General features: G+C 70.1%; 1 protein-coding gene across 2 annotated transcripts in view; it reads left to right on the top strand.

The window, feature by feature from the left end:
- The window catches only part of NECTIN2 (nectin cell adhesion molecule 2), a 61,283-nt gene that overhangs the window by 9,876 nt on the left and 26,537 nt on the right, over window positions 1-24,870 (top strand). Inside the window, exons 2-6 of one of the 2 annotated variants that reach the window (XM_075915950.1) lie at window positions 9,152-9,505; window positions 14,573-14,866; window positions 15,051-15,168; window positions 16,898-17,046; window positions 21,887-23,149. In XM_075915950.1, the coding sequence (XP_075772065.1) occupies window positions 9,152-9,505; window positions 14,573-14,866; window positions 15,051-15,168; window positions 16,898-17,046; window positions 21,887-22,314 (1,343 nt within the window). In that variant the 3' untranslated portion in view covers window positions 22,315-23,149. Of the gene's footprint in view, window positions 1-9,151; window positions 9,506-14,572; window positions 14,867-15,050; window positions 15,169-16,897; window positions 17,047-21,886; window positions 23,150-24,870 lie in introns of those variants that run through there. The other variant, XM_075915948.1, reaches the window with a different exon arrangement.

Raw genomic sequence — 24,870 nt, 5'->3', positions numbered from 1 at the left:
CTAACGTCCTGCCTCAACCGCCCTGGCTGCAGGCTAAGCCCATTGCTCCTTGGCCTGTCACCAGAGGTGAAGCGGCCGTCACATCCTGTCGGGCTTCTCTTCTGCAGCCCGATTCCTCGCGCCTTCCCTCCTCGCTCACGTGGCTCTCTGGCCCGTCTCCGGTCCCTCCCCTGCTTCCCCGAACTGGACACACGACTCCTGGCCCATCAGGCCTCCGCTGAGGGACTGCTCCTGCCTGGCTCAGCACACGCCGGAGCGGTGTTGTTTACGAGTCGTCCTGTGGCCCCTGAGACTGACACAGCTGTACCGCCTGAGGGGGGGGGGGCAGCTCATGCTGGGTTAGGCTGTAGTTCGAGGAGCAGCCCTGCGGCACCCCCCAGCCTGACCCGGCTCCCCCCAAAGCAGCTAACTCTGTGGGGAGACGCTGGCCCGGCCGGATCCCTGCAGCCGGGCACTGGACCGGGATGTGCTAGTGATCAGTGCGGCCTTGGGGCACTCAGCCCCTGGCACCTCCAGCCCTGGGAATTAGCTTGTTTGGCGCCTCCCTCTAGCTGGTGTCTCCCCCGTTGCCCTGGACCCGCCTTGCCTCAGGGACCCAGGGCCAGTCTCCACCTCGCCCTGCCTCCGGCAAACTGCAGCCTGCTGCCTCTGCCGCCCTCGCAGCCTGGCCACAGCCTCCCTCCCCAGCCCTGCTCTACCTCCAGGAAGCCTCCTTCCCTGGCAGCCAGGTCCCCCCGCGCTCTGCAGGGCAGCAGGCAGGCCCCTCCCTCCAGGAGCCCTTCTTTCTCCAGCCCCCAGCGGGGCTGAGCCCGCACGCGGCTGGGATTGGCCCTTCCAGGCCCGGTCGCAGGGCGCTGCGCAGACCCGTCTCCCCTGAGCCGAGCATAGTGGAGGCAGGGGAAGGCCTTCCCCTCCCCCGCCAGGCTAGGGTGTGGTTCCCTGTTTGCAGCAAAGCTGGGCGTGCACCCCCTTTGCCGCGTGGAGGGGGGAGCCGGACGCGGGAGGAGACGGTCCCAGGGCCCGCGTGGAGGGGGGAGCCGGACGCGCGAGGAGACGGTCCCAGGGCCCGCGTGAAGGGGGGAGCCGGACGCGCGAGGAGACGGTCCCTGCCCCCGCGCCCGAGGGCCCGCGTGGAGGGGGGAGCCGGACGCGCGAGGAGACGGTCCCTGCCCCCGCGCCCGAGGGCCCGCGTGGAGGGGGGAGCCGGACGCGGGAGGAGACGGTCCCTGCCCCCGCGCCCGAGGGCCCGCGTGGAGGGGGGAGCCGGACGCGCGAGGAGACGGTCCCTGCCCCCGCGCCCGAGGGCCCGCGTGGAGGGGGGAGCCGGACGCGCGAGGAGACGGTCCCTGCCCCCGCGCCCAGGGGCCTCAGTGCGCTAGCGTCGTGCTGCAGCGGCTGCCACTGGGGGTTGGTCCCTGGCCTGGGTTATTCAGAGATTGGCCTGGCCAGAAGGGACTGCGGGGAACCCTCTGACGGGCTGCCCTGGGTTATGAGTGGGCCCCTCCCGTCTTGTACCTGGAGCTATTGAACCCCCGTCCCTCCCAGAGCCGCGAGGGAACCCAGGGGTCCTGCCCCTGCCCCGGCTCTAACCACTAGCCCTCACTGCCCTCTCGGAGCTGGGAGGGAACCCAGGGGTCCTGGTCCTGCCCCGGCTCTAACCACTAGCCCCCACTGCCCTCTCGGAGCTGGGAGGGAACCCAGGGGTCCTGGTCCTGCCCCGGCTCTAACCACTAGCCCCCACTGCCCTCCCACCCATGCCTGCCTGGGTGTTTCTTGTCATGTTCTCTTCCATCGCCTGTTTCCATTTGGCTCCATTCCCACTGCCCTGGAGCACCCAGTCCTGCCCCCTCCCCCTCTGCACTGTTGGCCAAGACACACCCGTGGCCCCGGGGAGGGGGTGCTCTCTGTGACCGGGGGTTGCCTGCCCCTGCCCATGCTGCCATCGGAGCCAGCGGTGCCCTAGAACGTGCTGCTGGGCGCCACAAGTCCTGCCCAGCATAGCAGCTCTATCAGGGGAGGGGGGATGTGGCAGCTGCCAGGCCGGTCCAGCTGCAGGCGTTTGTGCATTTGCAGGCTGGCTGCTGCGGCCTGGCCCTGCAGGGAAAGGGGGAGTCAGACCCAGTCCCTGTCCCCCCTCCCCATGGCTCGTAGCACAACAGTGTGGCGGTGACAATGCCAGCTGGTCCTCACTTTGCCCCCCACTGTGCTGAGATGTGGCTGCTTTTGGGGTGAGGCACCGGGGCTGCTGATCCAGAGCGCTCTCGCTCGACTCTGGGACGCAGCCGCCTCTGGGGCGAGGCACCGGGGCTGCTGATCCAGAGCGCTCTCGCTCGACTCTGGGACGCAGCCGCCTCTGGGGCGAGGCACCGGGGCTGCTGATCCAGAGCGCTCTCGCTCGACTCTGGGACGCAGCCGCCTCTGGGGCGAGGCACCGGGGCTGCTGATCCAGAGCGCTCTCGCTCGACTCTGGGACGCAGCCGCCTCTGGGGCGAGGCACCGGGGCTGCTGATCCAGAGCGCTCTCGCTCGACTCTGGGACGCAGCCGCCTCTGGGGCGAGGCACCGGGGCTGCTGATCCAGAGCGCTCTCGCTCGACTCTGGGACGCAGCCGCCTCTGGGGCGAGGCACCGGGGCTGCTGATCCAGAGCGCTCTCGCTCGACTCTGGGACGCAGCCGCCTCTGGGGCGAGGCACCGGGGCTGCTGATCCAGAGCGCTCTCGCTCGACTCTGGGACGCAGCCGCCTCTGGGGCGAGGCACCGGGGCTGCTGATCCAGAGCGCTCTCGCTCGACTCTGGGACGCAGCCGCCTCTGGGGCGAGGCACCGGGGCTGCTGATCCAGAGCGCTCTCGCTCGACTCTGGGACGCAGCCGCCTCTGGGGCGAGGCACCGGGGCTGCTGATCCAGAGCGCTCTCGCTCGACTCTGGGACGCAGCCGCCTCTGGGGCGAGGCACCGGGGCTGCTGATCCAGAGCGCTCTCGCTCGACTCTGGGACGCAGCCGCCTCTGGGGCGAGGCACCGGGGCTGCTGATCCAGAGCGCTCTCGCTCGACTCTGGGACGCAGCCGCCTCTGGGGCGAGGCACCGGGGCTGCTGATCCAGAGCGCTCTCGCTCGACTCTGGGACGCAGCCGCCTCTGGGGCGAGGCACCGGGGCTGCTGATCCAGAGCGCTCTCGCTCGACTCTGGGACGCAGCCGCCTCTGGGGCGAGGCAGGGGGGCTGCTGATCCAGAGCGCTCTCGCTCGACTCTGGGACGCAGCCGCCTCTGGGGCGAGGCAGGGGGGCTGCTGATCCAGAGCGCTCTCGCTCGACTCTGGGACGCAGCCGCCTCTGGGGTGAGGCACCGGGGCTGCTGATCCAGAGCGCTCTCGCTCGACTCTGGGACGCAGCCGCCTCTGGGGTGAGGCAGGGGGGCTGCTGATCCAGAGCTCCACAGGGGGCCACATGTAATAGCAACACAACAAAGCTGTTTTGCCCTGGGGCTTTGAGAAGGGAAAAGGGGGGATGTGGGTCAGAGACTAACTACAAAGCCAGGAAAGGGGGGGATAGCCAAGCCCCAAGCCAGGCCAGATTGGCCTCAGTGCAGTCTGGGTCTCTGCAGTTACCCTCCGCTGCCTGGCCCGTAGAACTGAATTCCTAATGCTCCCGCTTCACGCTCCGTCTGGTTCCTTATTACATTAGGGGCCGCTTCATTCACGCTCTTGGCATTAGACTGACTCAGCGGCTCGGCTCTGTCGCTTCCCATTAGGGCAGGGGGCCCAGTCCCGGAGGGCCTGGCCTAGCAGCGCCGATCTCCAGGGAGGGCTCGGGGATGGCCGCACGTGTGTCTGGCCTTGGCGTGTCTGCTCGTGCAACGCCCGAGCGACCGGCCCAAAAGCCCCTTTTCTCCTGAGCAGAGACGGGGCAATGAGGGTTTGTTTGCCCCCGGGAGCCGGGCCTCGCCCCTCCCTTGTCGCGGCCCAGCCTAGGGCTGCTCGGAGGCGGGCAGTCTGCTCGTTGTGTGGTCGATACGGTTTTTATCGCCGCCGCGATTGGTCGATGTGGGGGCTGGGCTGCCGGCTCTCACTGCAGAGCGGTCGCGGGGGAGGGTTGCTCGGTCCTGCCTCGCGCCGGGTCCCGCAGCCTCCTGCCACGGAGCCGCGGGGAAACACGGCACCAGGGAAGCAGCTTTGAAGCCCGCTCCCCCCAGCACCGGCTCCTGCTCCCCCACTGCCTCCGCTGTAGACTCGCCTCGGCTTGCATCTCCAGCCCACCTCTAGGCTGCGTCCCTCGCCCTCCCGGCTGAACCGGGCGTCTCGCACGCTGCGCGGTATCGGAAAGGCCTCGCCAGCCCTGCTCTGCCCTCGGCCCCAGTGACTCAGCCAAAGGGGACCCAGCGCACAAGGCTGCGGGGCCTATACGGCGCCAGCCTGCCCGAGAGGGGCCCAGCGCTCCTGGGAGGGGAGCCGGGCATGGCAGGGAGCCAGGACTCCTGGGTTTTAGTGCGGCCCGTGTGCCTGCACCAGGCAGCCGCAGTGCTCAGAGGTGGCCAGGTGTCTGCCGGTCCCGTCTCCGATCCCTGCTGGCAGGGGCGAGTCTGCCCGGCCCCCCGCCAAAGGGAAGGTTCCTGCCTGCCCTGCACGTGCTGGGGGGAGTGGGCTGTGCCGGGCATCTCGGCCCCCCAAACCCCTGCCCGGCTTCCCCGCTTGGAGGCCTCCGAGCCCGCCTGGCTGGGCACGAGCTCACAGCTCCCTGATGGAGGGGGGAGGGCCTGGGCTGGGAGCAGGGTGTGAGGGCGCGTTGGGTCCCCCCGCAGCAGCTGGAACAGGCTCCGCCAGCCAGTAGAACGGGGGGTTATTGCTCCTCCGGGGTACAGCCCAGCACAGACGTGGCTACAGGAGCCAGGGCCAGGGCAGCGGGTCCATCGTCCCCCCCAACCCACCGCACCCAGCCCCCCGGCCCCTCCCCCAGCCAGTAGAACGGGGAGTTATTGCTCCTCCGGGGTACAGCCCAGCACAGACGTGGATACTGGAGCCAGGGCCAGGGCAGCGGGTCCATCGTCCCCCCCAACCCTCCGCACCCAGCCCCCCGGCCCCCCCCCAGCCAGTAGAACGGGGGGTTATTGCTCCTCCGGGGTACAGCCCAGCACAGACGTGGCTACAGGAGCCAGGGCCAGGGCAGCGGGTCCATCGTCCCCCCCAACCCACCGCACCCAGCCCCCCGGCCCCTCCCCCAGCCAGTAGAACGGGGAGTTATTGCTCCTCCGGGGTACAGCCCAGCACAGACGTGGATACTGGAGCCAGGGCCAGGGCAGCGGGTCCATCGTCCCCCCCAACCCTCCGCACCCAGCCCCCCGGCCCCGCCCCCAGCCAGTAGAACGGGGGGTTATTGCTCCTCCAGGGTACAGCCCAGCACAGACGTGGATACTGGAGCCAGGGCAGCGGGTCCATCGCCCCCCCAACCCTCCGCACCCAGCCCCCCGGCCCCGCCCCCAGCCAGTAGAACGGGGGGTTATTGCTCCTCCGGGGTACAGCCCAGCACAGACGTGGATACAGGGGCCAGGGCCAGGGCAGCGGGTCCATCGCCCCCCCAACCCTCCGCAACCAGCCCCCCGGCCCCGCCCCCAGCCAGTAGAACGGGGGGTTATTGCTCCTCCAGGGTACAGCCCAGCACAGACGTGGATACAGGGGCCAGGGCCAGGGCAGCGGGTCCATCGTCCCCCCCAACCCTCCGCACCCAGCCCCCCGGCCCCGCCCCCAGCCAGTAGAACGGGGGGTTATTGCTCCTCCGGGGTACAGCCCAGCACAGACGTGGCTACAGGAGCCAGGGCCAGGGCAGTGGGTCCATCGTCCCCCCCAACCCTCCGCAACCAGCCCCCCGGCCCCGCCCCCAGCCAGTAGAACGGGGGGTTATTGCTCCTCCGGGGTACAGCCCAGCACAGACGTGGCTACAGGAGCCAGGGCAGCGGGTCCATCGTCCCCCCCCCAAGCTTCCGCAACCAGCCCCCCGGCCCCTCCCCCAGCCAGGTGCCGTCTCCCCCCGGGAAGAGCCTTGTTACCTGCTCAGGCTGGACCTCGGTGTCTGGCCAGTCCCCACGTGGGGGAGTCAGTGGGAATCCCAGCCCAGCGCAGGGGACCCGGGCCATAGAGCAGACAGCCCCCCCCCCGTCAGCTCTGTGAGGGGAGTAAGGTCTAGTGGTTAGGTGGGGGCGGGTCACCAGTCAGCACATTCTGTGATGCTGCTGCACCATTGCCGGCTGGGGTAGGTGAGCCTGGGGTGACAGGGCTTTCCTGGGCCGAGGGGGGTGGGACCCTCAAGTGGGTAGAGCTGCGTGTCACGCCGAGGGCGAGTCCTGGCTTGGGGGCTGGTGCCCAGGGCTCTGGAGGGCAGCACGTCCCGCGGCTGGGGCCCAGGGATCAGGCGTGGCAGGCCCAGCGGAGCCAGCGGGAGCGGGACCCGCAGGCTGGGGGGGGGGCAGGGATCAGGCGTGGCAGGCCCAGTGGAGCCAGCGGGAGTGGGACCCGCAGGCTGGGGGGGGCAGGGATCAGGCGTGGCAGGCCCAGCGGAGCCAGCGGGAGTGGGACCCGCAGGCTGGGGGGCCCAGGGATCAGGCGTGGCAGGCCCAGCGGAGCCAGCGGGAGTGGGACCCGCAGGCTGGGGGGGCAGGGATCAGGCGTGGCAGGCCCAGCGGAGCCAGCGGGAGTGGGACCCGCAGGCTGGGGGGGGCAGGGATCAGGCGTGGCAGGCCCAGCGGAGCCAGCGGGAGCGGGACCCGCAGGCTGGGGGGGGGCAGGGATCAGGCGTGTCAGGCCCAGCGGAGCCAGCGGGAGCGGGACCCGCAGGCTGGGGGGGGCAGGGATCAGGCGTGGCAGGCCCAGCGGAGCCAGCGGGAGCGGGACCCGCAGGCTGGGGGGGGCAGGGATCAGGCGTGGCAGGCCCAGCGGAGCCAGCGGGAGCGGGACCCGCAGGCTGGGGGGGGGGGGCAGGGATCAGGCGTGGCAGGGTCCCTGGGTCCCGTCCTGGCCTGGCAGGGGCATGGGGCTGGGAGCCTGGGTCCCGTCCGGGCCTGGCAGGGGCATGGGGCTGGGAGCCTGGGTCCCTGGGTCCCGTCCTGGCAGGGGCATGGGGCTGGGAGCCTGGGTCCCTGGGTCCCGTCCTGGCCTGGCAGGGGCATGGGGCTGGGCCCCTGGGTCCCGTCCTGGCCTGGCAGGGGCATGGGGCTGGGCCCCTGGGTCCCGTCCTGGCCTGGCAGGGGCATGGGGCTGGGAGCCTGGGCCCCTGGGCCCCGTCCGGGCCTGGCAGGGGCATGGGGCTGGGAGCCTGGGTCCTGTCCTGGCCTGGCAGGGGCATGGGGCTGGGAGCCTGGGTCCCTGGGTCCCGTCCTGGCCTGGCAGGGGCATGGGGCTGGGAGCCTGGGTCCCTGGGTCCCGTCCTGGCCTGGGAGGGGCATGGGGCTGGGAACCTGGGTCCCTGGGTCCCGTCCTGGCCTGGCAGGGGCATGGGGCTGGGAGCCTGGGTCCCGTCCTGGCCTGGCAGGGGCATGGGGCTGGGAGCCTGGGTCCCTGGGTCCCGTCCTGGCCTGGCAGGGGCATGGGGCTGGGAGCCTGGGTCCCTGGGTCCCGTCCTGGCCTGGCAGGGGCATGGGGCTGGGCCCCTGGGTCCCGTCCTGGCCTGGCAGGGGCATGGGGCTGGGAGCCTGGGTCCCTGGGTCCCGTCCTGGCCTGGCAGGGGCATGGGGCTGGGTCCCTGGGTCCCGTCCTGGCCTGGCAGGGGCATGGGGCTGGGAGCCTGGGTCCCGTCCTGGCCTGGCAGGGGCATGGGGCTGGGAGCCTGGGTCCCGTCGTGGCCTGGCAGGGGCATGGGGCTGGGCCCCTGGGTCCCGTCGTGGCCTGGCAGGGGCATGGGGCTGGGAGCCTGGGTCCCTGGGTCCCGTCGTGGCCTGGCAGGGGCATGGGGCTGGGAGCCTGGGTCCCTGGGTCCCGTCCTGGCAGGGGCATGGGGCTGGGAGCCTGGGTCCCTGGGTCCCGTCCTGGCCTGGCAGGGGCATGGGGCTGGGCCCCTGGGTCCCATCCTGGCCTGGCAGGGGCATGGGGCTGGGAGCCTGGGTCCCTGGGTCCCGTCCTGGCCTGGCAGGGGCATGGGGCTGGGAGCCTGGGTCCCTGGGTCCCGTCCTGGCCTGGCAGGGGCATGGGGCTGGGAACCTGGGTCCCTGGGTCCCGTCCTGGCCTGGCAGGGGCATGGGGCTGGGAGCCTGGGTCCCGTCCTGGCCTGGCAGGGGCATGGGGCTGGGCCCCTGGGTCCCGTCCTGGCCTGTCAGGGGCATGGGGCTGGGACCCTGGGTCCCGTCCTGGCCTGGCAGGGGCATGGGGCTGGGAACCTGGGTCCCTGGGTCCCGTCCTGGCCTGGCAGGGACATGGGGCTGGGAGCCTGGGTCCCGTCCTGGCCTGGCAGGGGCATGGGGCTGGGAGCCTGGGTCCCTGGGTCCCGTCCTGGCCTGGCAGGGGCATGGGGCTGGGAGCCTGGGTCCCTGGGTCCCGTCCTGGCCTGGCAGGGGCATGGGGCTGGGAGCCTGGGTCCTGTCCTGGCCTGGCAGGGGCATGGGGCTGGGAGCCTGGGTCCCGTCCTGGCCTGGCAGGGGCATGGGGCTGGGAGCCTGGGTCCCGTCCTGGCCTGGCAGGGACATGGGGCTGGGAGCCTGGGTCCCGTCCTGGCCTGGCAGGGGCATGGGGCTGGGAGCCTGGGTCCCTGGGTCCCGTCCTGGCCTGGGAGGGACATGGGGCTGGGAGCCTGGGTCCCGTCCTGGCCTGGCAGGGGCATGGGGCTGGGAGCCTGGGTCCCTGGGTCCCTGGGTCCCGTCCTGGCCTGGCAGGGACATGGGGCTGGGAGCCTGGGTCCCTGGGTCCCGTCCTGGCCTGGGAGGGGCATGGGTCTGGGAGCCTGGGTCCCTGGGTCCCGTCCTGGCCTGGCAGGGGCATGGGGCTGGGAGCCTGGGTCCCTGGGTCCCATCCTGGCCTGGCAGGGGCATGGGGCTGGGAGCCTGGGTCCCTGGGTCCCGTCCTGGCCTGGCAGGGGCATGGGGCTGGGAGCCTGGGTCCCTGGGTCCCGTCCTGGCCTGGCAGGGGCATGGGGCTGGGAGCCGGTCCGTCTGAGCTGGCTGCCTCTCTCTCCCCGCAGTGGGGCTGAGCCAGATGGTGAGGGTCCGCACTGAGGTGACGGGCCGCGTGGGCGAGGAGGCCGTCCTGCCGTGCCTCTTCCCCACCAGCGCCAGCGCCGACACCAAGGTGAGCCAGGTGACCTGGATGAAGGAGAGCGGGGGCAGGAAGCAGAACGTGGCCGTCTACCTCCCGGAGCACAAGCCCAACTTCCCCCTGGAGAACAGCGGCAGGATCCGGTTCCTGAACGTCTCCCTGCAGGACGCCACGCTGGTCATCCAGCCCCTGCGCATGAGTGACGAGGGCATCTACATCTGCGAATTCGCCACCTACCCCTATGGCAACCAGGACGGGTTCACCACGCTCAGCATCCTGGGTGAGGGGCTGGGACGGGGCGGGGGGCGTTCTGCGGGGCGCTCGGGGCGGGGCCGGAGGGGGGGACGGGGCGGGGGGCGTTCTGCGGGGCGCTCGGGGCGGGGCCGGAGGGGGGGACGGGACAGGGGGCGTTCTGCGGGGTGCTCGGGGCGGGGCTGGGCCTGGGGGGACGGGACGGGGGGGGCGTTCCGCGGGGCACTCGGGGCGGGGCCGGAGGGGGGGACGGGACGGGGGGGGCGTTCCGTGGGGCGCTCGGGGCGGGGCCGGAGGGGGGGACGGGACGGGGGGGCGTTCCGCGGGGCACTCGGGGCGGGGCCGGAGGGGGGGTGGGGCGGGGGGGCGTTCCGCGGGGCGCTCGGGGCGGGGCCGGAGGGGGGGACGGGAAGGGGGGGCGTTCCGTGGGGCGCTCGGGGCGGGGCCGGAGGGGGGGGCGGGACGGGGGGGCGTTCCGCGGGGCGCTCGGGGCGGGGCGGAGGGGGGGACGGGACGGGGGGCGTTATGCGGGGTGCTCGGGGCGGGGCTGGGCCTGGGGGGACGGGACGGGGGGGCGTTCCGCGGGGCACTCGGGGCGGGGCCGGAGGGGGGGACGGGTGGGCGTTCCGTGGGGCGCTCGGGGCGGGGCCGGAGGGGGGGACGGGACGGGGGGGCGTTCCGCGGGGCACTCGGGGCGGGGCCGGAGGGGGGGTGGGGCGGGGGGGCGTTCCGCGGGGCGCTCGGGGCGGGGCCGGAGGGGGGGACGGGAAGGGGGGGCGTTCCGTGGGGCGCTCGGGGCGGGGCTGGAGGGGGGGGCGGGACGGGGGGGCGTTCCGCGGGGCGCTCGGGGCGGGGCGGAGGGGGGGACGGGACGGGGGGCGTTATGCGGGGTGCTCGGGGCGGGGCTGGGCCTGGGGGGACGGGACGGGGGGGCGTTCCGCGGGGCGCTCGGGGCGGGGCGGAGGGGGGGACGGGACGGGGGGCGTTATGCGGGGTGCTCGGGGCGGGGCTGGGCCTGGGGGGACGGGACGGGGGGGCGTTCCGCGGGGCACTCGGGGCAGGGCCGGAGGGGGGGACGGGACGGGGGGGCGTTCCGTGGGGCGCTCGGGGCGGGGCCGGAGGGGGGGGCCGGAGGGGGGGATGGGACGGGGGGCGTTCCGCGGGGCGCTCGGGGCGGGGCCGGAGGGGGGGACGGGACGGGGGGCGTTCCGCGGGGCGCTCGGGGCGGGGCCGGAGGGGGGGACGGGACGGGGGGGCGTTCCGCGGGGCGCTCGGGGCAGGGCCGGAGGGGGGGACGGGACGGGACGGGGGGGCGTTCCGCGGGGCGCTCGGGGCGGGGCCGGAGGGGGGGACGGGACGGGGGGGCGTTCCGCGGGGCGCTCGGGGCAGGGCCGGAGGGGGGGACGGGACGGGACGGGGGGGCGTTCCGCGGGGCGCTCGGGGCGGGGCCGGAGGGGGGGCCGGGACGGGGGGGGCGTTCCGCGGGGCGCTCGGGGCGGGGCCGGAGGGGGGGACGGGACGGGGGGGCGTTCCGCGGGGCGCTCGGGGCAGGGCCGGAGGGGGGGACGGGACGGGACGGGGGGGCGTTCCGCGGGGCGCTCGGGGCGGGGCCGGAGGGGGGGACGGGACGGGGGGGCGTTCCGCGGGGCGCTCGGGGCGGGGCCGGAGGGGGGGACGGGACGGGGGGGGCGTTCCGCGGGGCGCTCGGGGCGGGGCCGGAGGGGGGGACGAGACGGGGGGGCGTTCCGCGGGGCGCTCGGGGCGGGGCCGGAGGGGGGGACGGGACGGGGGGGGCGTTCCGCGGGGCGCTCGGGGCGGGGCCGGAGGGGGGGACGGGACGGGGGGGGCGTTCCGCGGGGCGCTCGGGGCGGGGCCGGAGGGGGGGACGGGACGGGACAAGCCCCACCCCTGCCACTGCCATTGGCTGGAAGGGAGGAGCTGCGGCCAATGGGAGGCCGGGGCTGTCTCTCGTGGCGGTGCACGGCCGCACGCACCTCGGCGCACCGAGCACCCTGCCCAGCCTGGTGCCCGGGGGGGTCAGTGCAGACGTGCTCCTGGGCGTAAGACGGGTGGAGGCCCCGGGGCGGGGCACGTCTCCGGGGGATGGTCTGTGGGGCGCCCCCGGCAGGCGAGGTGGGGAAGCGGCACCTGTCTCTGCTGGGAGAGCCGCCTGGGTGCCTTGGACGGGGCCGGAAAGGTGCTGGTTCCCGTGGCTACCGCGCAGCCCGGGGGGACGGTCTGGCTGCCTTTCAGCGGCGCAGGGGAGCCCAGCGGGCTGGGACTCGGGGCCCCGAACTCGGTGGGGGATGGGAACACCGCCGGCTAACCCTGCCCTGGCCCCCAGCCCGGGGAGACGGTCTGGCTGCCTTTCAGCGGTGCAGGGGGGCCCAGCGGGCTGGGACTCGGGGCCCCGAACTCGGTGGGGGATGGGAACACCGCCGGCTAACCCTGCCCTGGCCCCCAGCCCGGGGAGACGGTCTGGCTGCCTTTCAGCGGTGCAGGGGGGCCCAGCGGGCTGGGACTCGGGCCCCGAACTCGGTGGGGGATGGGAACACCGCCGGCTAACGCTGCCCTGGCCCCCAGCCCGGGGAGACGGTCTGGCTGCCTTTCAGCGGCGCAGGGGGGCCCAGCGGGCTGGGACTCGGGGCCCCGAACTCGGTGGGGGATGGGAACACCGCCGGCTAACGCTGCCCTGGCCCCCAGCCCGGGGAGACGGTCTGGCTGCCTTTCAGCGGCGCAGGGGGGCCCAGCGGGCTGGGACTCGGGGCCCCGAACTCGGTGGGGGATGGGAACACCGCCGGCTAACCCTGCCCTGGCCCCCAGCCCGGGGAGACGGTCTGGCTGCCTTTCAGCGGCGCAGGGGGGCCCAGCGGGCTGGGACTCGGGGCCCCGAACTCGGTGGGGGATGGGAACACCGCCGGCTAACCCTGCCCTGGCCCCCAGCCCGGGGAGACGGTCTGGCTGCCTTTCAGCGGCGCAGGGGGGCCCAGCGGGCTGGGACTCGGGGCCCCGAACTCGGTGGGGGATGGGAACACCGCCGGCTAACCCTGCCCTGGCCCCCAGCCCGGGGAGACGGTCTGGCTGCCTTTCAGCGGTGCAGGGGGGCCCAGCGGGCTGGGACTCGGGCCCCGAACTCGGTGGGGGATGGGAACACCGCCGGCTAACGCTGCCCTGGCCCCCAGCCCGGGGAGACGGTCTGGCTGCCTTTCAGCGGCGCAGGGGGGCCCAGCGGGCTGGGACTCGGGGCCCCGAACTCGGTGGGGGATGGGAACACCGCCGGCTAACCCTGCCCTGGCCCCCAGCCCGGGGGGACGGTCTGGCTGCCTTTCAGCGGTGCAGGGGGGCCCAGCGGGCTGGGACTCGGGGCCCCGAACTCGGTGGGGGATGGGAACACCGCCGGCTAACCCTGCCCTGGCCCCCAGCCCGGGGGGACGGTCTGGCTGCCTTTCAGCGGCGCAGGGGGGCCCAGCGGGCTGGGACTCGGGGCCCCGAACTCGGTGGGGGATGGGAACACCGCCGGCTAACCCTGCCCTGGCCCCCAGCCCGGGGGGACGGTCTGGCTGCCTTTCAGCGGCGCAGGGGGGCCCAGCGGGCTGGGACTCGGGGCCCCGAACTCGGTGGGGGATGGGAACACCGCCAGCTAACCCTGCCCTGGCCCCCAGCCCGGGGAGACGGTCTGGCTGCCTTTCAGCGGCGCAGGGGGGCCCAGCGGGCTGGGACTCGGGCCCCGAACTCGGTGGGGAGCGGGAACACCGCCGGCTAACGCTGCCCTGGCCCCCAGCCCGGGGAGACGGTCTGGCTGCCTTTCAGGGGTGCAGGGGGGCCCAGCGGGCTGGGACTCGGGCCCCGAACTCGGTGGGGGATGGGAACACCGCCGGCTAACGCTGCCCTGGCCCCCAGCCCGGGGAGACGGTCTGGCTGCCTTTCAGCGGCGCAGGGGGGCCCAGCGGGCTGGGACTCGGGGCCCCGAACTCGGTGGGGGATGGGAACACCGCCGGCTAACCCTGCCCTGGCCCCCAGCCCGGGGAGACGGTCTGGCTGCCTTTCAGCGGCGCAGGGGGGCCCAGCGGGCTGGGACTCGGGCCCCGAACTCGGTGGGGAGCGGGAACACCGCCGGCTAACCCTGCCCTGGCCCCCAGCCCGGGGAGACGGTCTGGCTGCCTTTCAGCGGCGCAGGGGGGCCCAGCGGGCTGGGACTCGGGGCCCCGAACTCGGTGGGGAGCGGGAACACCGCCGGCTAACGCTGCCCTGGCCCCCAGCCCAGGGAGACGGTCTGGCTGCCTTTCAGCGGCGCAGGGGGGCCCAGCGGGCTGGGACTCGGGGCCCCGAACTCGGTGGGGGATGGGAACACCGCCGGCTAACCCTGCCCTGGCCCCCAGCCCGGGGGGACGGTCTGGCTGCCTTTCAGCGGCGCAGGGGGGCCCAGCGGGCTGGGACTCGGGGCCCCGAACTCGGTGGGGGATGGGAACACCGCCAGCTAACCCTGCCCTGGCCCCCAGCCCGGGGAGACGGTCTGGCTGCCTTTCAGCGGCGCAGGGGGGCCCAGCGGGCTGGGACTCGGGCCCCGAACTCGGTGGGGAGCGGGAACACCGCCGGCTAACGCTGCCCTGGCCCCCAGCCCGGGGAGACGGTCTGGCTGCCTTTCAGGGGTGCAGGGGGGCCCAGCGGGCTGGGACTCGGGCCCCGAACTCGGTGGGGGATGGGAACACCGCCGGCTAACGCTGCCCTGGCCCCCAGCCCGGGGAGACGGTCTGGCTGCCTTTCAGCGGCGCAGGGGGGCCCAGCGGGCTGGGACTCGGGGCCCCGAACTCGGTGGGGGATGGGAACACCGCCGGCTAACCCTGCCCTGGCCCCCAGCCCGGGGAGACGGTCTGGCTGCCTTTCAGCGGCGCAGGGGGGCCCAGCGGGCTGGGACTCGGGCCCCGAACTCGGTGGGGGATGGGAACACCGCCGGCTAACCCTGCCCTGGCCCCCAGCCCGGGGAGACGGTCTGGCTGCCTTTCAGCGGTGCAGGGGGGCCCAGCGGGCTGGGACTCGGGCCCCGAACTCGGTGGGGAGCGGGAACACCGCCGGCTAACCCTGCCCTGGCCCCCAGCCAGGCCCACCAACGCGGCAGAGCCCCGGAAGGCGTCGGTAGGCTCCGCGGCCGTCCCAGTGGCTCTGTGCACCTCGGCCCACGGCAAACCCCCCGCCCTCATCACCTGGGACTCCTCCCTGCACGGCAACTTCAACGCCTCCGAGGTGACCCACGAGGACGGCACGGTCACCGTGACCAGCCAGTTCAACGTCGTCCCCACGGCGGCGGCAGACCAGCAGCAGGTCACCTGTATTGTCAGCCAGCGGACACTGTCCAAGCCGGAGCACATCCCCGTCACGCTGGCCGTGCTGTGTGAGTCGGGGCCCCGGCTGAGGCTCCGGGAGGGTAGCGGGGGCTAGTGGTTAGAGTGGGGGTGGGGGCTGGGAGCCAGGACTCCTGGGTTCTCACCATGGCCCTGGTACAGGGATGGGGGATGGGCTGGGGGGGGTCAAAGGCAGCTGGCAGGGTCTGACTGGTCCCTCTGCGCTCTCCACAGACCCCCCCCAGGTCACCATCAGTGGTTATGACGACAATTGGTACATGAGCCGGAGCGAGGCCAAGCTGAAATGCGTGGCCACCGGGAACCCGCCGCCCACCCACTACGCCTGGAGCACGTGAGTGTCATGGCTCCTTCCCCACTCTGGCATGATAAATGCAGAAGTGGGGGCCAGCAAGTGTACCCCAAAGCCTTATCTACCAGGCTTTGGTATAAAACTTCCCCCAAGATCTTAAAAACCTAGATCTTGGGAATAAAACTTCTGCTGCCACCACCCAAACGTTGCTAAAGAAACCAGGGGAAAGATCATTTGGGAAATCTCACCCCTAAAACAAAAATCAGGGCACACCATTAACCACTGCCAGGTTAAGAAAAGAAAAGAAAGAACTTTTATTATTACAACAATAGTCTGGTTGCAAGTATAATGAGTAGATGGGAAGGTAACAAAATACACTCCTGGAGAAACTCCATGGCCTAGAACTTAGTTACAAAGAAAAGCCAAAACATCTTTTAAGCAGGGCCAGATCTCAGATCCCATCCCCAACCCTTAAAACAATAAACCCTAACGAAACTACCTAACCCTTACCCTACTTACAGAAAGTGAAGAATGGTGTCTTGGAGAGAGAGAGAGAGACATGCTTGTCCCTCTCTGTAGCTGCAGAGGACTCACCCAGAGGAACAAAAGGAAAAACCCCAAATTCCTTTGTCCCAGTTTGAAAAGTCCCACCTACATTCCTACTGGTCACTCCACCTGGCTAGGTGTAGTTAACCCCTTAATCCCCAGGCTGCTGGCTAACCCTCATAATCATGACAGTGAGTCCCCCCGCAGGCCCCAGGGGAGGGGATGCTGCTGAAAGACCCCTTGCCACAAACACTGGCTGGCTCCTAACGGGGCCTAGTGGTTAGAGCAGAGGGGCTGGGAGCCGGGGCTCTTGGGTTCTCCCCCTGGCACCATAAGGGGCACGTGGCCTAGTGGTTAGAGCAGGGGGGCTGGGAGCCGGGGCTCTTGGGTTCTCCCCCTGGCACCATAAGGGGCATGTGGCCTAGTGGTTAGAGCAGGGGGGCTGGGAGCCGGGGCTCCTGGGTTCTAACTCTGGCCCTATAAGGGCAGTGGGGGCTGGGAGCCAGAGCTGCTGGGTTTGGCTCCTCCCAGAGCCCAAAGGGACCCATTGGCAGGTGGCTGGTAGGTCCCGCGGGGGAGGAAATGAAACCAAACCTGCTGGCAAACCTGTTTTTCTAGGCTGTCAGGGGCCTGGGGTCCTGCCCTGCTGAGCAGGGGGCCCCAAACTCCCCAGTGCCCAGCTACTGAGGGGCCTGGGTGCTGCGTGTAGCCGGATCCTACCTGGGCTGTGGCCCTGTGTCTGCCAGGCCTGGGATCTGAACTGACCCAGCAGGGAGGAGTGGGTCTGCCCCAGGTCACCTGCACCCCAGCCCCCGTTGTGCCGTGTGCAGGCCGGGCTGGCCAGGAGGCGGGGTGCATCAGAGGGCTATCGGGGCCCAGCTCCCGGCACGGAGCTCAGCACCGCTGCGCCAGTCTCTCCCCGACGGGCGGGGCAGCGTGTGCGCCGGCGTTGCTGCTTTGCGTGCATGCGAGATGGAGTTCCAGCGGGGGAAGCTGGCAGCCGTGGCTCCTGGGTCCTGCACATGGCTCTGGGAGAGGAGGAGAGGGGGGTAGTGGTTAGCGCTGGGGTGGGGGGAGGCTTGACAAGCAGGACTCCTGGGTCCTCTCCCATGTGTGGAAGGGGAGTGGAGTCTAGTGGGTAGAGCAGGGGAGCCCAGGTCTGAGAGCGGGCTGGGGTGAAGGCCCCTGCTCTGGTTGGTCTCTCATCAGGCGCTCCCCTTCCCAGGCTCGAGGGGCCACTGCCCCCCACGGTGCAGGTGCAGGGTGACCAGCTGGTGGTACCGTCCGTGGACGCAGCCGTGAACACGACCTTCGTCTGCCAGGTCACCAACAGCGAGGGCACGAGCCGGGTGGAGCAGCTCGTCCTGGTGCGAGGTGAGAGCGGGGGCGCTCTCCGGGGGGAGGTCCTGCGGGGTGGGGCTCCTGGAGGGGTCTTCGTGCTCCCTCTTGGAGGGGGGTCCAGCCCCTCCTCCCCCTCCCCAAGGCGTTGCTCAGGCCTGGGAGCAAGGGGGGCAGCGGCCATGCAGGGAGAGCTGCTTGGAGAATGGGATGCACCGTGTTGCCTTGCCTGGGGGTAGGGTGGGTCTCCCCCACTTCTGCTAGAAGCTGCAGCCTCCCCCCCCCCTCGATTCCCAGGAGGGAGAGCATGTGTCTGTAGCCAGGTGCATTGTGGGGAGGGGAGTGGACCATGTGTCTGTAGCCAGGTGCATTGTGGGGAGGGGAGTGGACCATGTGTCTGTAGCCAGGTGCATTGTGGGGAGGGGTCTGTAGCCAGGTGCATTGTGGGGAGGGGAGTGGACCATGTGTCTGTAGCCAGGTGCATTGTGGGGAGGGGAGTGGACCATGTGTCTGTAGCCAGGTGCATTGTGGGGAGGTGGAGTGGACCATGTGTCTGTAGCCAGATGCATTGTGGGGAGGGGAGTGGACCATGTGTCTGTAGCCAGGTGCATTGTGGGGGGGGAGTGTGGACCATGTGTCTGTAGCCAGGTGCATTGTGGGGAGGGGTCTGTAGCCAGGTGCATTGTGGGGAGGGGGAGTGGACCATGTGTCTGTATCCAGGTGCATTGTGGGGAGGGGGAGTGGACCATGTGTCTGTGGACAGGTGCATTGTGGGGTGGGGGTGTGGACCGTGTGTCTGTAGCCAGGTGCATTGTGGGGAGGGGAAGCATGTGTCTGTAGCCAGGTGCATTGTGGGGAGGGGAGTGGACCATGTGTCTGTGGACAGGTGCATTGTGGGGGGGGAGTGGACCATGTGTCTGTGGACAGGTGCATTGTGGGGAGGGGGAAGCATGTGTCTGTGGACAGGTGCATTGTGGGGAGGGGAGTGGTCCATGCGTCTGTGGACAGGTGCATTGTGGGGAGGGGTGTGGACCATGTGTCTGTAGCCAGGTGCATTGTGGGGAGGAGAGTGGTCCATGCGTCTGTGGACAGGTGCATTGTGGGGAGGGGTGTGGACCATGTGTCTGTAGCCAGGTGCATTGTGGGGAGGAGAGTGGTCCATGCGTCTGTGGACAGGTGCATTGTGGGGAGGGGAGTGGACCATGTGTCTGTGGACAGGTGCATTGTGGGGGGGGAGTGGACCATGTGTCTGTAGCCAGGTGCATTGTGGGGTGGGGGTGTGGACCATGTGTCTGTGGCCAGGTGCATTGTGTGGGGGGGGAAGCATGTGTCTGTGGACAGATGCATTGTGGGGAGGGGGAGTGGACCATGTGTCTGTAGCCAGCTGCATTGTGGGGAGGGGGAAGCATGTGTCTGTAGCCAGGTGCATTGTGGGGAGGGGAGTGGACCATGTGTCTGTGGACAGGTGCATTGTGGGGTGGGGGTGTGGACCATGTGTCTGTAGCCAGGTGCATTGTGGGGAGGGGTCTGTAGCCAGGTGCATTGTGGGGAGGGGAATGGACCATGTGTCTGTGGACAGATGCATTGTGGGGTGGGAGTGTGGACCATGTGTCTGTAGCCAGGTGCATTGTGGGGGGGGAGTGGACCATGTGTCTGTAGCCAGGTGCATTGTGGGGGGGGAGGTGTGGACCATGTGTCTGTAGCCAGGTGCATTGTGGGGGGGCGGGTGTGGACCATGTGTCTGTAGCCAGGTGCATTGTGGGGATGGGGGGAAGCATGTGTCTGTAGCCAGGTGCATTGTGGGGTGGGGGTGTGGACCATGTGTCTGTAGCCAGGTGCATTGTGGGGGGGCGGGTGTGGACCATGTGTCTGTAGCCAGGTGCATTGTGGGGGGCGGGTGTGGACCATGTGTCTGTAGCCAGGTGCATTGTGGGGATGGGGGGAAGCATGTGTCTGTAGCCAGGTGCATTGTGGGGTGGGGGTGTGGACCATGTGTCTGTGGACAGGTGCATTGTGGGGAGGGGGGGAAAGCATGTGTCTGTAGCCAGGTGCATTGTGGGGTGGGAGTGTGGACAATGTGTCTGTAGCCAGGTGCATTGTGGGGTGGGGGAGTGGACCATGTGTCTGTAGCCAGGTACATTGTGGGGAGGGGGTGTGGACAATGTGTCTGTAGCCAGGTGCATTGTGGGGTGGGGGAGTGGACCATGTGTCTGTTGCCAGGTGCATTGTGGGGAGGGGTGTGGACCATGTGTCTGTGGACAGGTGCATTGTGGGGAGGGGGAGTGGACCATGTGTCTGTGGACAGGTGCATTGTGGGGAGGGGGGAAGCATGTGTCTGTAGCCAGGTGCATTGTGGGGAGGGGTCTGTAGCCAGGTGCATTGTGGGGAGGGGGAGTGGACCATGTGTCTGTAGCCAGGTGCATTGTGGGGAGGGGGAGTGGACCATGTGTCTGTAGCCAGGTGCATTGTGGAGAGGGGAGTGGACCATGTGTCTCTGGACAGGTGCATTGTGGGGAGGGGGGAAGCATGTGTCTGTGGACAGGTGCATTGTGGGGAGGGGAGAAGCATGTGTCTGTGGACAGGTGCATTGTGGGGTGGGGGTGTGGACTATGTGTCTGTGGACAGGTGCATTGTGGGGAGGGGGGGAAGCATGTGTCTGTGGACAGGTGCATTGTGGGGTGGGGGTGTGGACCATGTGTCTGTAGCCAGGTGCATTGTGGGGAGGGGTGTGGACCATGTGTCTGTAGCCAGGTGCATTGTGGGGTGGGGGTGTGGACCATGTGTCTGTGGACAGGTGCATTGTGAGGAGGGGGAGAAGCATGTGTCTGTGGACAGGTGCATTGTGGGGAGGGGGTGTGGACCATGTGTCTGTGGACAGGTGCATTGTGGGGAGGGGGGGAAGCATGTGTCTGTGGACAGGTGCATTGTGGGGAGGGGTGTGGACCATGTGTCTGTAGCCAGGTGCATTGTGGGGTGGGGGTGTGGACCATGTGTCTGTAGCCAGGTGCATTGTGGGGAGGGGGGGAAACGTGTCTGTAGCCAGGTGCATTGTGGGGGAGGGGAAGCATTGTGGGGCAGGAGGCGTGGCATGTGCCCACAGCCAGGTGCATTGTGGGGCAGAGGGCGGGGTAGGTGTCTGAAACCAGTTGCATTGTGGGGTGGGGGGGGAAGCATGTGTCCATAGCCAGGTGCATTGTTGGGCAGGGGACGTGGTACATGCCTGCAGCCAGGTGCATTGTGGGACGGGGGGAGAGTATGTGTCTGCAGCCAGATGCATTGCGGGCTGAGGGGGTGGAGCATATATCTAGCCAGGTGCATTGTGTGGCAGGAGGCGGGGCGTGTGCCCGCAGCCAGGTGCATTGTGGGGCAGAGGAAAGGGCATGTGCCCACAGCCAGGTGCATTGTGGGGCAGGAGGCGGGGCATGTGCCCGCAGCCAAGTGCATTGTGGGGCAGGAGGCGGGGCGTGTGCCCGCAGCCAGGTGCATTGTTGGGCAGAAGAAAGGGCATGTGCCCGCAGCCAGGTGCATTGTGGGGCAGGAGGCGGGGCATGTGCCCGCAGCCAGGTGCATTGTGGGGCAGGAGGCGGGGCGTGTGCCCGCAGCCAGGTGCATTGTTGGGCAGAGGAAAGGGCATGTGCCCGCAGCCAGGTGCATTGTGGGGCAGGACGCGGGGCGTGTGCCCGCAGCCAGGTGCATTGTGGGGCAGGAGGCGGGGCGTGGGCCCGCAGCCAGGTGCATTGTGGGGCAGGAGGCGGGGCGTGGGCCCGCAGCCAGGTGCATTGTGGGGCAGGAGGCGGGGCATGGGCCCGCAGCCAGGTGCATTGTAGGGCAGGAGGCGGGGCGTGTGCCCGCAGCCAGGTGCATTGTGGGGCAGGAGGCGGGGTGTGGGCCCGCAGCCAGGTGCATTGTGGGGCAGGAGGCGGGGTATGGGCCCGCAGCCAGGTGCATTGTGGGGCAGAGGGCAGGGCGTGTGCCCGCAGCCAGGTGCATTGTGGGGCAGAGGAAAGGGCATGTGCCCGCGGCCAGGTGCATTGTGGGGCAGAGGAAAGGGCATGTGCCCGTGGCCAGGTGCATTGTGGGGCCAGGAGGCGGGGCGTGTGCCCGCAGCCAGGTGCATTGTGGGGCAGGAGGCGGGGCATGGGCCCGCAGCCAGGTGCATTGTGGGGCAGGAGGCGGGGCATGGGCCCGCGGCCAGGTGCATTGTGGGGCAGGAGTCGGGGCGTGTGCCCGTGGCCAGGTGCATTGTGGGGCAGGAGGCGGGGCGTGTGCCCGCAGCCAGGTGCATTGTGGGGCAGAGGAAAGGGCATGTGCCCGTGGCCAGGTGCATTGTGGGGCAGGAGGCGGGGCTGTGCCCGCAGCCAGGTGCATTGTGGGGCAGGAGGCGGGGCATGTGCCCGCAGCCAGGTGCATTGTGGGGCAGAGAAAAGGGCATGTGCCCGTGGCCAGGTGCATTGTGGGGCAGGAGGCGGGGCTGTGCCCGCAGCCAGGTGCATTGTGGGGCAGGAGGCGGGGCATGGGCCCGCAGCCAGGTGCATTGTGGGGCAGGAGGGGGGGCGTGTGCCCGCAGCCAGGTGCATTGTGGGGCCAGGAGGCGGGGCTGTGCCCGCAGCCAGGTGCATTGTGGGGCAGGAGGCGGGGCGTGTGCCGACAGCCAGATGCGCTGCGGAGGGGGGTGCAAGCGGAGCGCGAGTGGGGCACTGGCCGGGGTGGGTGGGGAGACCCCGTCTCGGCCTCAGAAGGACCTGGCTCCGCGTAGAAGCACCGCGTTGGACGCCACGACCCACCCCCCTGCCCACGGCTCCATCCACGGCTCTTCTGCCCAGCGGCGTCCGGAGCTCGGAGAGTGACCCCTGCCCCCATCTTTTCTCTACTCCAGAGCACCCCGTGAGGCAGCAGAGCAGCGCCGGGGCCGTGGCTGGGGGTGTCGTCGGGGGCATCCTGGCCCTTGCCCTGCTGGGGGCTCTGGTGTTCTTCCTGCTCCGGCGGCGCCGCACCCGCCCCCCGACCAAGGGCACCTATGACCCCACCACCCGCGTCTTTGGAAACGGGGCCGCCCCGCCTCACTTGGAGCTGGACCGGCCCCTCAAGGCTGCGCCGGGCGAGGGGGCCCCTGGGGAGCGGCCTGGCCCCTACGGCTCCCCCCACCAGCAGCATAAGGAGGAGGAGGAGCGAGCTGACGAGCTGGGGCCCATGTTGTGGCTCAATGCGCCCCCTGGGCACGGTGCTCCCAGGAACTATGAAGAGGACGACATGGAGTCGCAGCACGACGGCTCCATCATCTCCAAGACAGCTGTCTACGTGTGACCGCCCTGCCGGACAACGGGGCCCCTCGAGAGACAGGGGAGCAGAGATGGATTAACTCGGGGCAAGGGGGCTGTGGAAACCCCCTGGGACGTGGCTGCCGGCCGTGATGGCGGAGAAGCAGCTCCCTGGCTCCTGTGTGCCAGGCCTGGCAGAGAATCACAGAACGGGCAGGGGCCTCGTGAGGCGGCGAGTCCAGCCCCCTGCCCCACGGCAGGGCCCAGCCCCATAGATCCTCCCTGGCAGGTGTCTGTCCAGCCTGCTCTTCAGTGTCTCTAGCGGTAGAGACTGCACGACCCCCAAGCAACTTGTCCCCGTGCTTCACCGCCCTGTGGTTCACCACCCTGAGTTCTGGGGACCCTGGAGTGGGGGGCAGGATGGGGCGATGACACCCCTCCCCCCACACCCAACAGGAAGCTTCGTGCTGCTGCCTTAGTTTTTGTACAGCTGAGTCCTTCGCAAGCCTGGTGTCAGCCTCGGGCGGGGAGGCTCCCAGGGGCCCAGCCTGGCTCCCACTTTCAAAGATGAGCCATGGAACTGCCTGTATCAGCCTCTCCTGGGATGGGAGCAGGAAAGTGTGACCCCCCAGCTTTGGGGGGTTCTCTGGGGTGCACCTGGTCACTCCCCTCAGTTTTGGGGGGCTTCCCTGCAGCCCCCAGCCGTGGAGGGTCCCTGGTTCTCCGTCTCTCCCAATGTCAGTGTGCGACAGCCCCCGCCATGCTCCCTCCGTCACCGCGCGGGGGTCCCAAAGCCCCAGGGTTCTTTCACGCGTGTGGTTGTTGTGGTACCGTGGGAGTCTGTCCCCTCTGGTGTGTAATAAAGTGTCCTTGGAGCCTGGGCTGAGCCTGTCTCCTCTCCTTGCCAGAGGGATGGCGGGGGGGATGTGTTTTCGGAGGGTCCGCGGGGGGCTCTGAGTGTGGGGAGGAAGGAAAGGCGTCAGCAGGATGGGGGAGTCTGGGCGGTGGACACAGTGAATCCCCCTCTCCCTGGAGCGGGGCAGAATTTACTTCTGTGGCAGGAAACTTCCCAGCGCCAGGGCTGGTGCTTTCCGGTGCGTAAACAGCAAATGCTCAGAAATTTCCACTTCAGCCAGCTGCCCCCGGCTCGCGGTCCGTGGGGGCCGCCCCAGGGCTGCATTGGGAAACCGCTGCCGTGGTGCCGGCCGGGAGGTCGCTCTTGCTCTCTGCTCCGGCACCGCCTGGCGCCCGGAGGGGGCTGGGCAGAGTCTGTGCACTGGGGAGACCCAGCGGGTGTCAGGCAGGTGTCTGTGGTTTGGGGCCCATGGCCCGAGTGCGGCATCTGCTCACGAGTGAAATGTGGCTTGTGGTTTGTGCTTAACGGCGCTGAGGGGCTGGGGCCAGGCTGGGGGAAGCGGGATGCTGGTAAGGGGTCCCCAGACTTGCTCTTCTGGTTTTGTGCTGGGGCTTCTCCCCAGCCCCCCCCCAGCGGGCTGCTCCCCCCCTCCACTGCCAGGATCTGCCCCTCTTCCCCCTGCACCGTCCCCTCCCTGCTGGGACTCCCCTAGTGCTCCAGCTGTGTGGTCTGTTGTGGGACACGTCCCGCCCCCCCACTGCTGCTGCTCCTCTGGCCCTGACCCTGCAGCACCAGCTGAGCGCTCATAGCGGCTCCGGGGTGCTGGGACTGGGACGCACGGGAGCCAATTGCCTGCTCCCACCTCAGGGCCCCTAAAGGCCTGGGCCCCGCCGCCCAGCCACGAACCCGCAGCCTTCTAGCAGCAGCCAAGCAAGGGCCCGTCCCCCGTCCCGCAGGGTTCTCCTGGCCGTTCCCCTCGACAGGGCTCAGCCTGACCCCGCACTGGGCTGCTGCTCTGTCCCTGGTAGCAGGGAGTTCCGCTGACTCACGTGCCTCTGGGGGTCACTTCCTTTATGTGGGGTGAGCCTGCTGCTAGCTGGCCATGCTCCGTGCGGGTAGGAGGGCCCAGACATGGGCCCCGCCCTTCAGGAACCTCAGTCTTTCTGAAGCGGGGGGGGGCACCTGCCTCTTGTCACCACAACCCGGGGAGCTGACCTGAATCCCCCCCCCCGGGCCTGGCCACCCTGCCCAGCTGGGGGCGGGTTGAGGGGGAAGCTGCTCAGGAGCCCCCCATGGCCAGTTGGGAAGTAGCCAGAGAGCCAGGGCTGCTGGGGAGATGAGCCATGGGGGGGTCTGCCCCATGAGAACCCCCATGCCCCAGATTCTGGGGGGTGGATACAAGGTGACCCTCCCCCAAGCCTGATCCACATGGGCTTTGATGTTGCCAAGGGCTGGGACCTGACAGGAGGCAGCAGCCATCCCGGGGCCACTCCCTCTTCTCCAGTGCCCCCCCCCCCAGGGCCACTCCCTCTTCTCCAGTGCCCCCCTTCCCGGGGCCACTCCCTCTTCTCCAGTGCCCCCCTACCCGGGGCCACTCCCTCTTCTCCAGTCCCCCCCTTCCCGGGGCCACTCCCTCTTCTCCAGTGCCCCCCCCCCCCAGGGCCACTCCCTCTTCTCCAGTGCCCCCCTTCCCGGGGCCACTCCCTCTTCTCCAGTGCCCCCCTACCCGGGGCCACTCCCTCTTCT

Source organism: Pelodiscus sinensis, unplaced genomic scaffold (assembly GCF_049634645.1).
Source record: "Pelodiscus sinensis isolate JC-2024 unplaced genomic scaffold, ASM4963464v1 ctg73, whole genome shotgun sequence".
Taxonomy (NCBI): domain Eukaryota; kingdom Metazoa; phylum Chordata; order Testudines; family Trionychidae; genus Pelodiscus; species Pelodiscus sinensis.
Note: the sequence above shows the minus strand (reverse complement) of the source record. Positions and strands in the feature narration are given on the sequence as shown.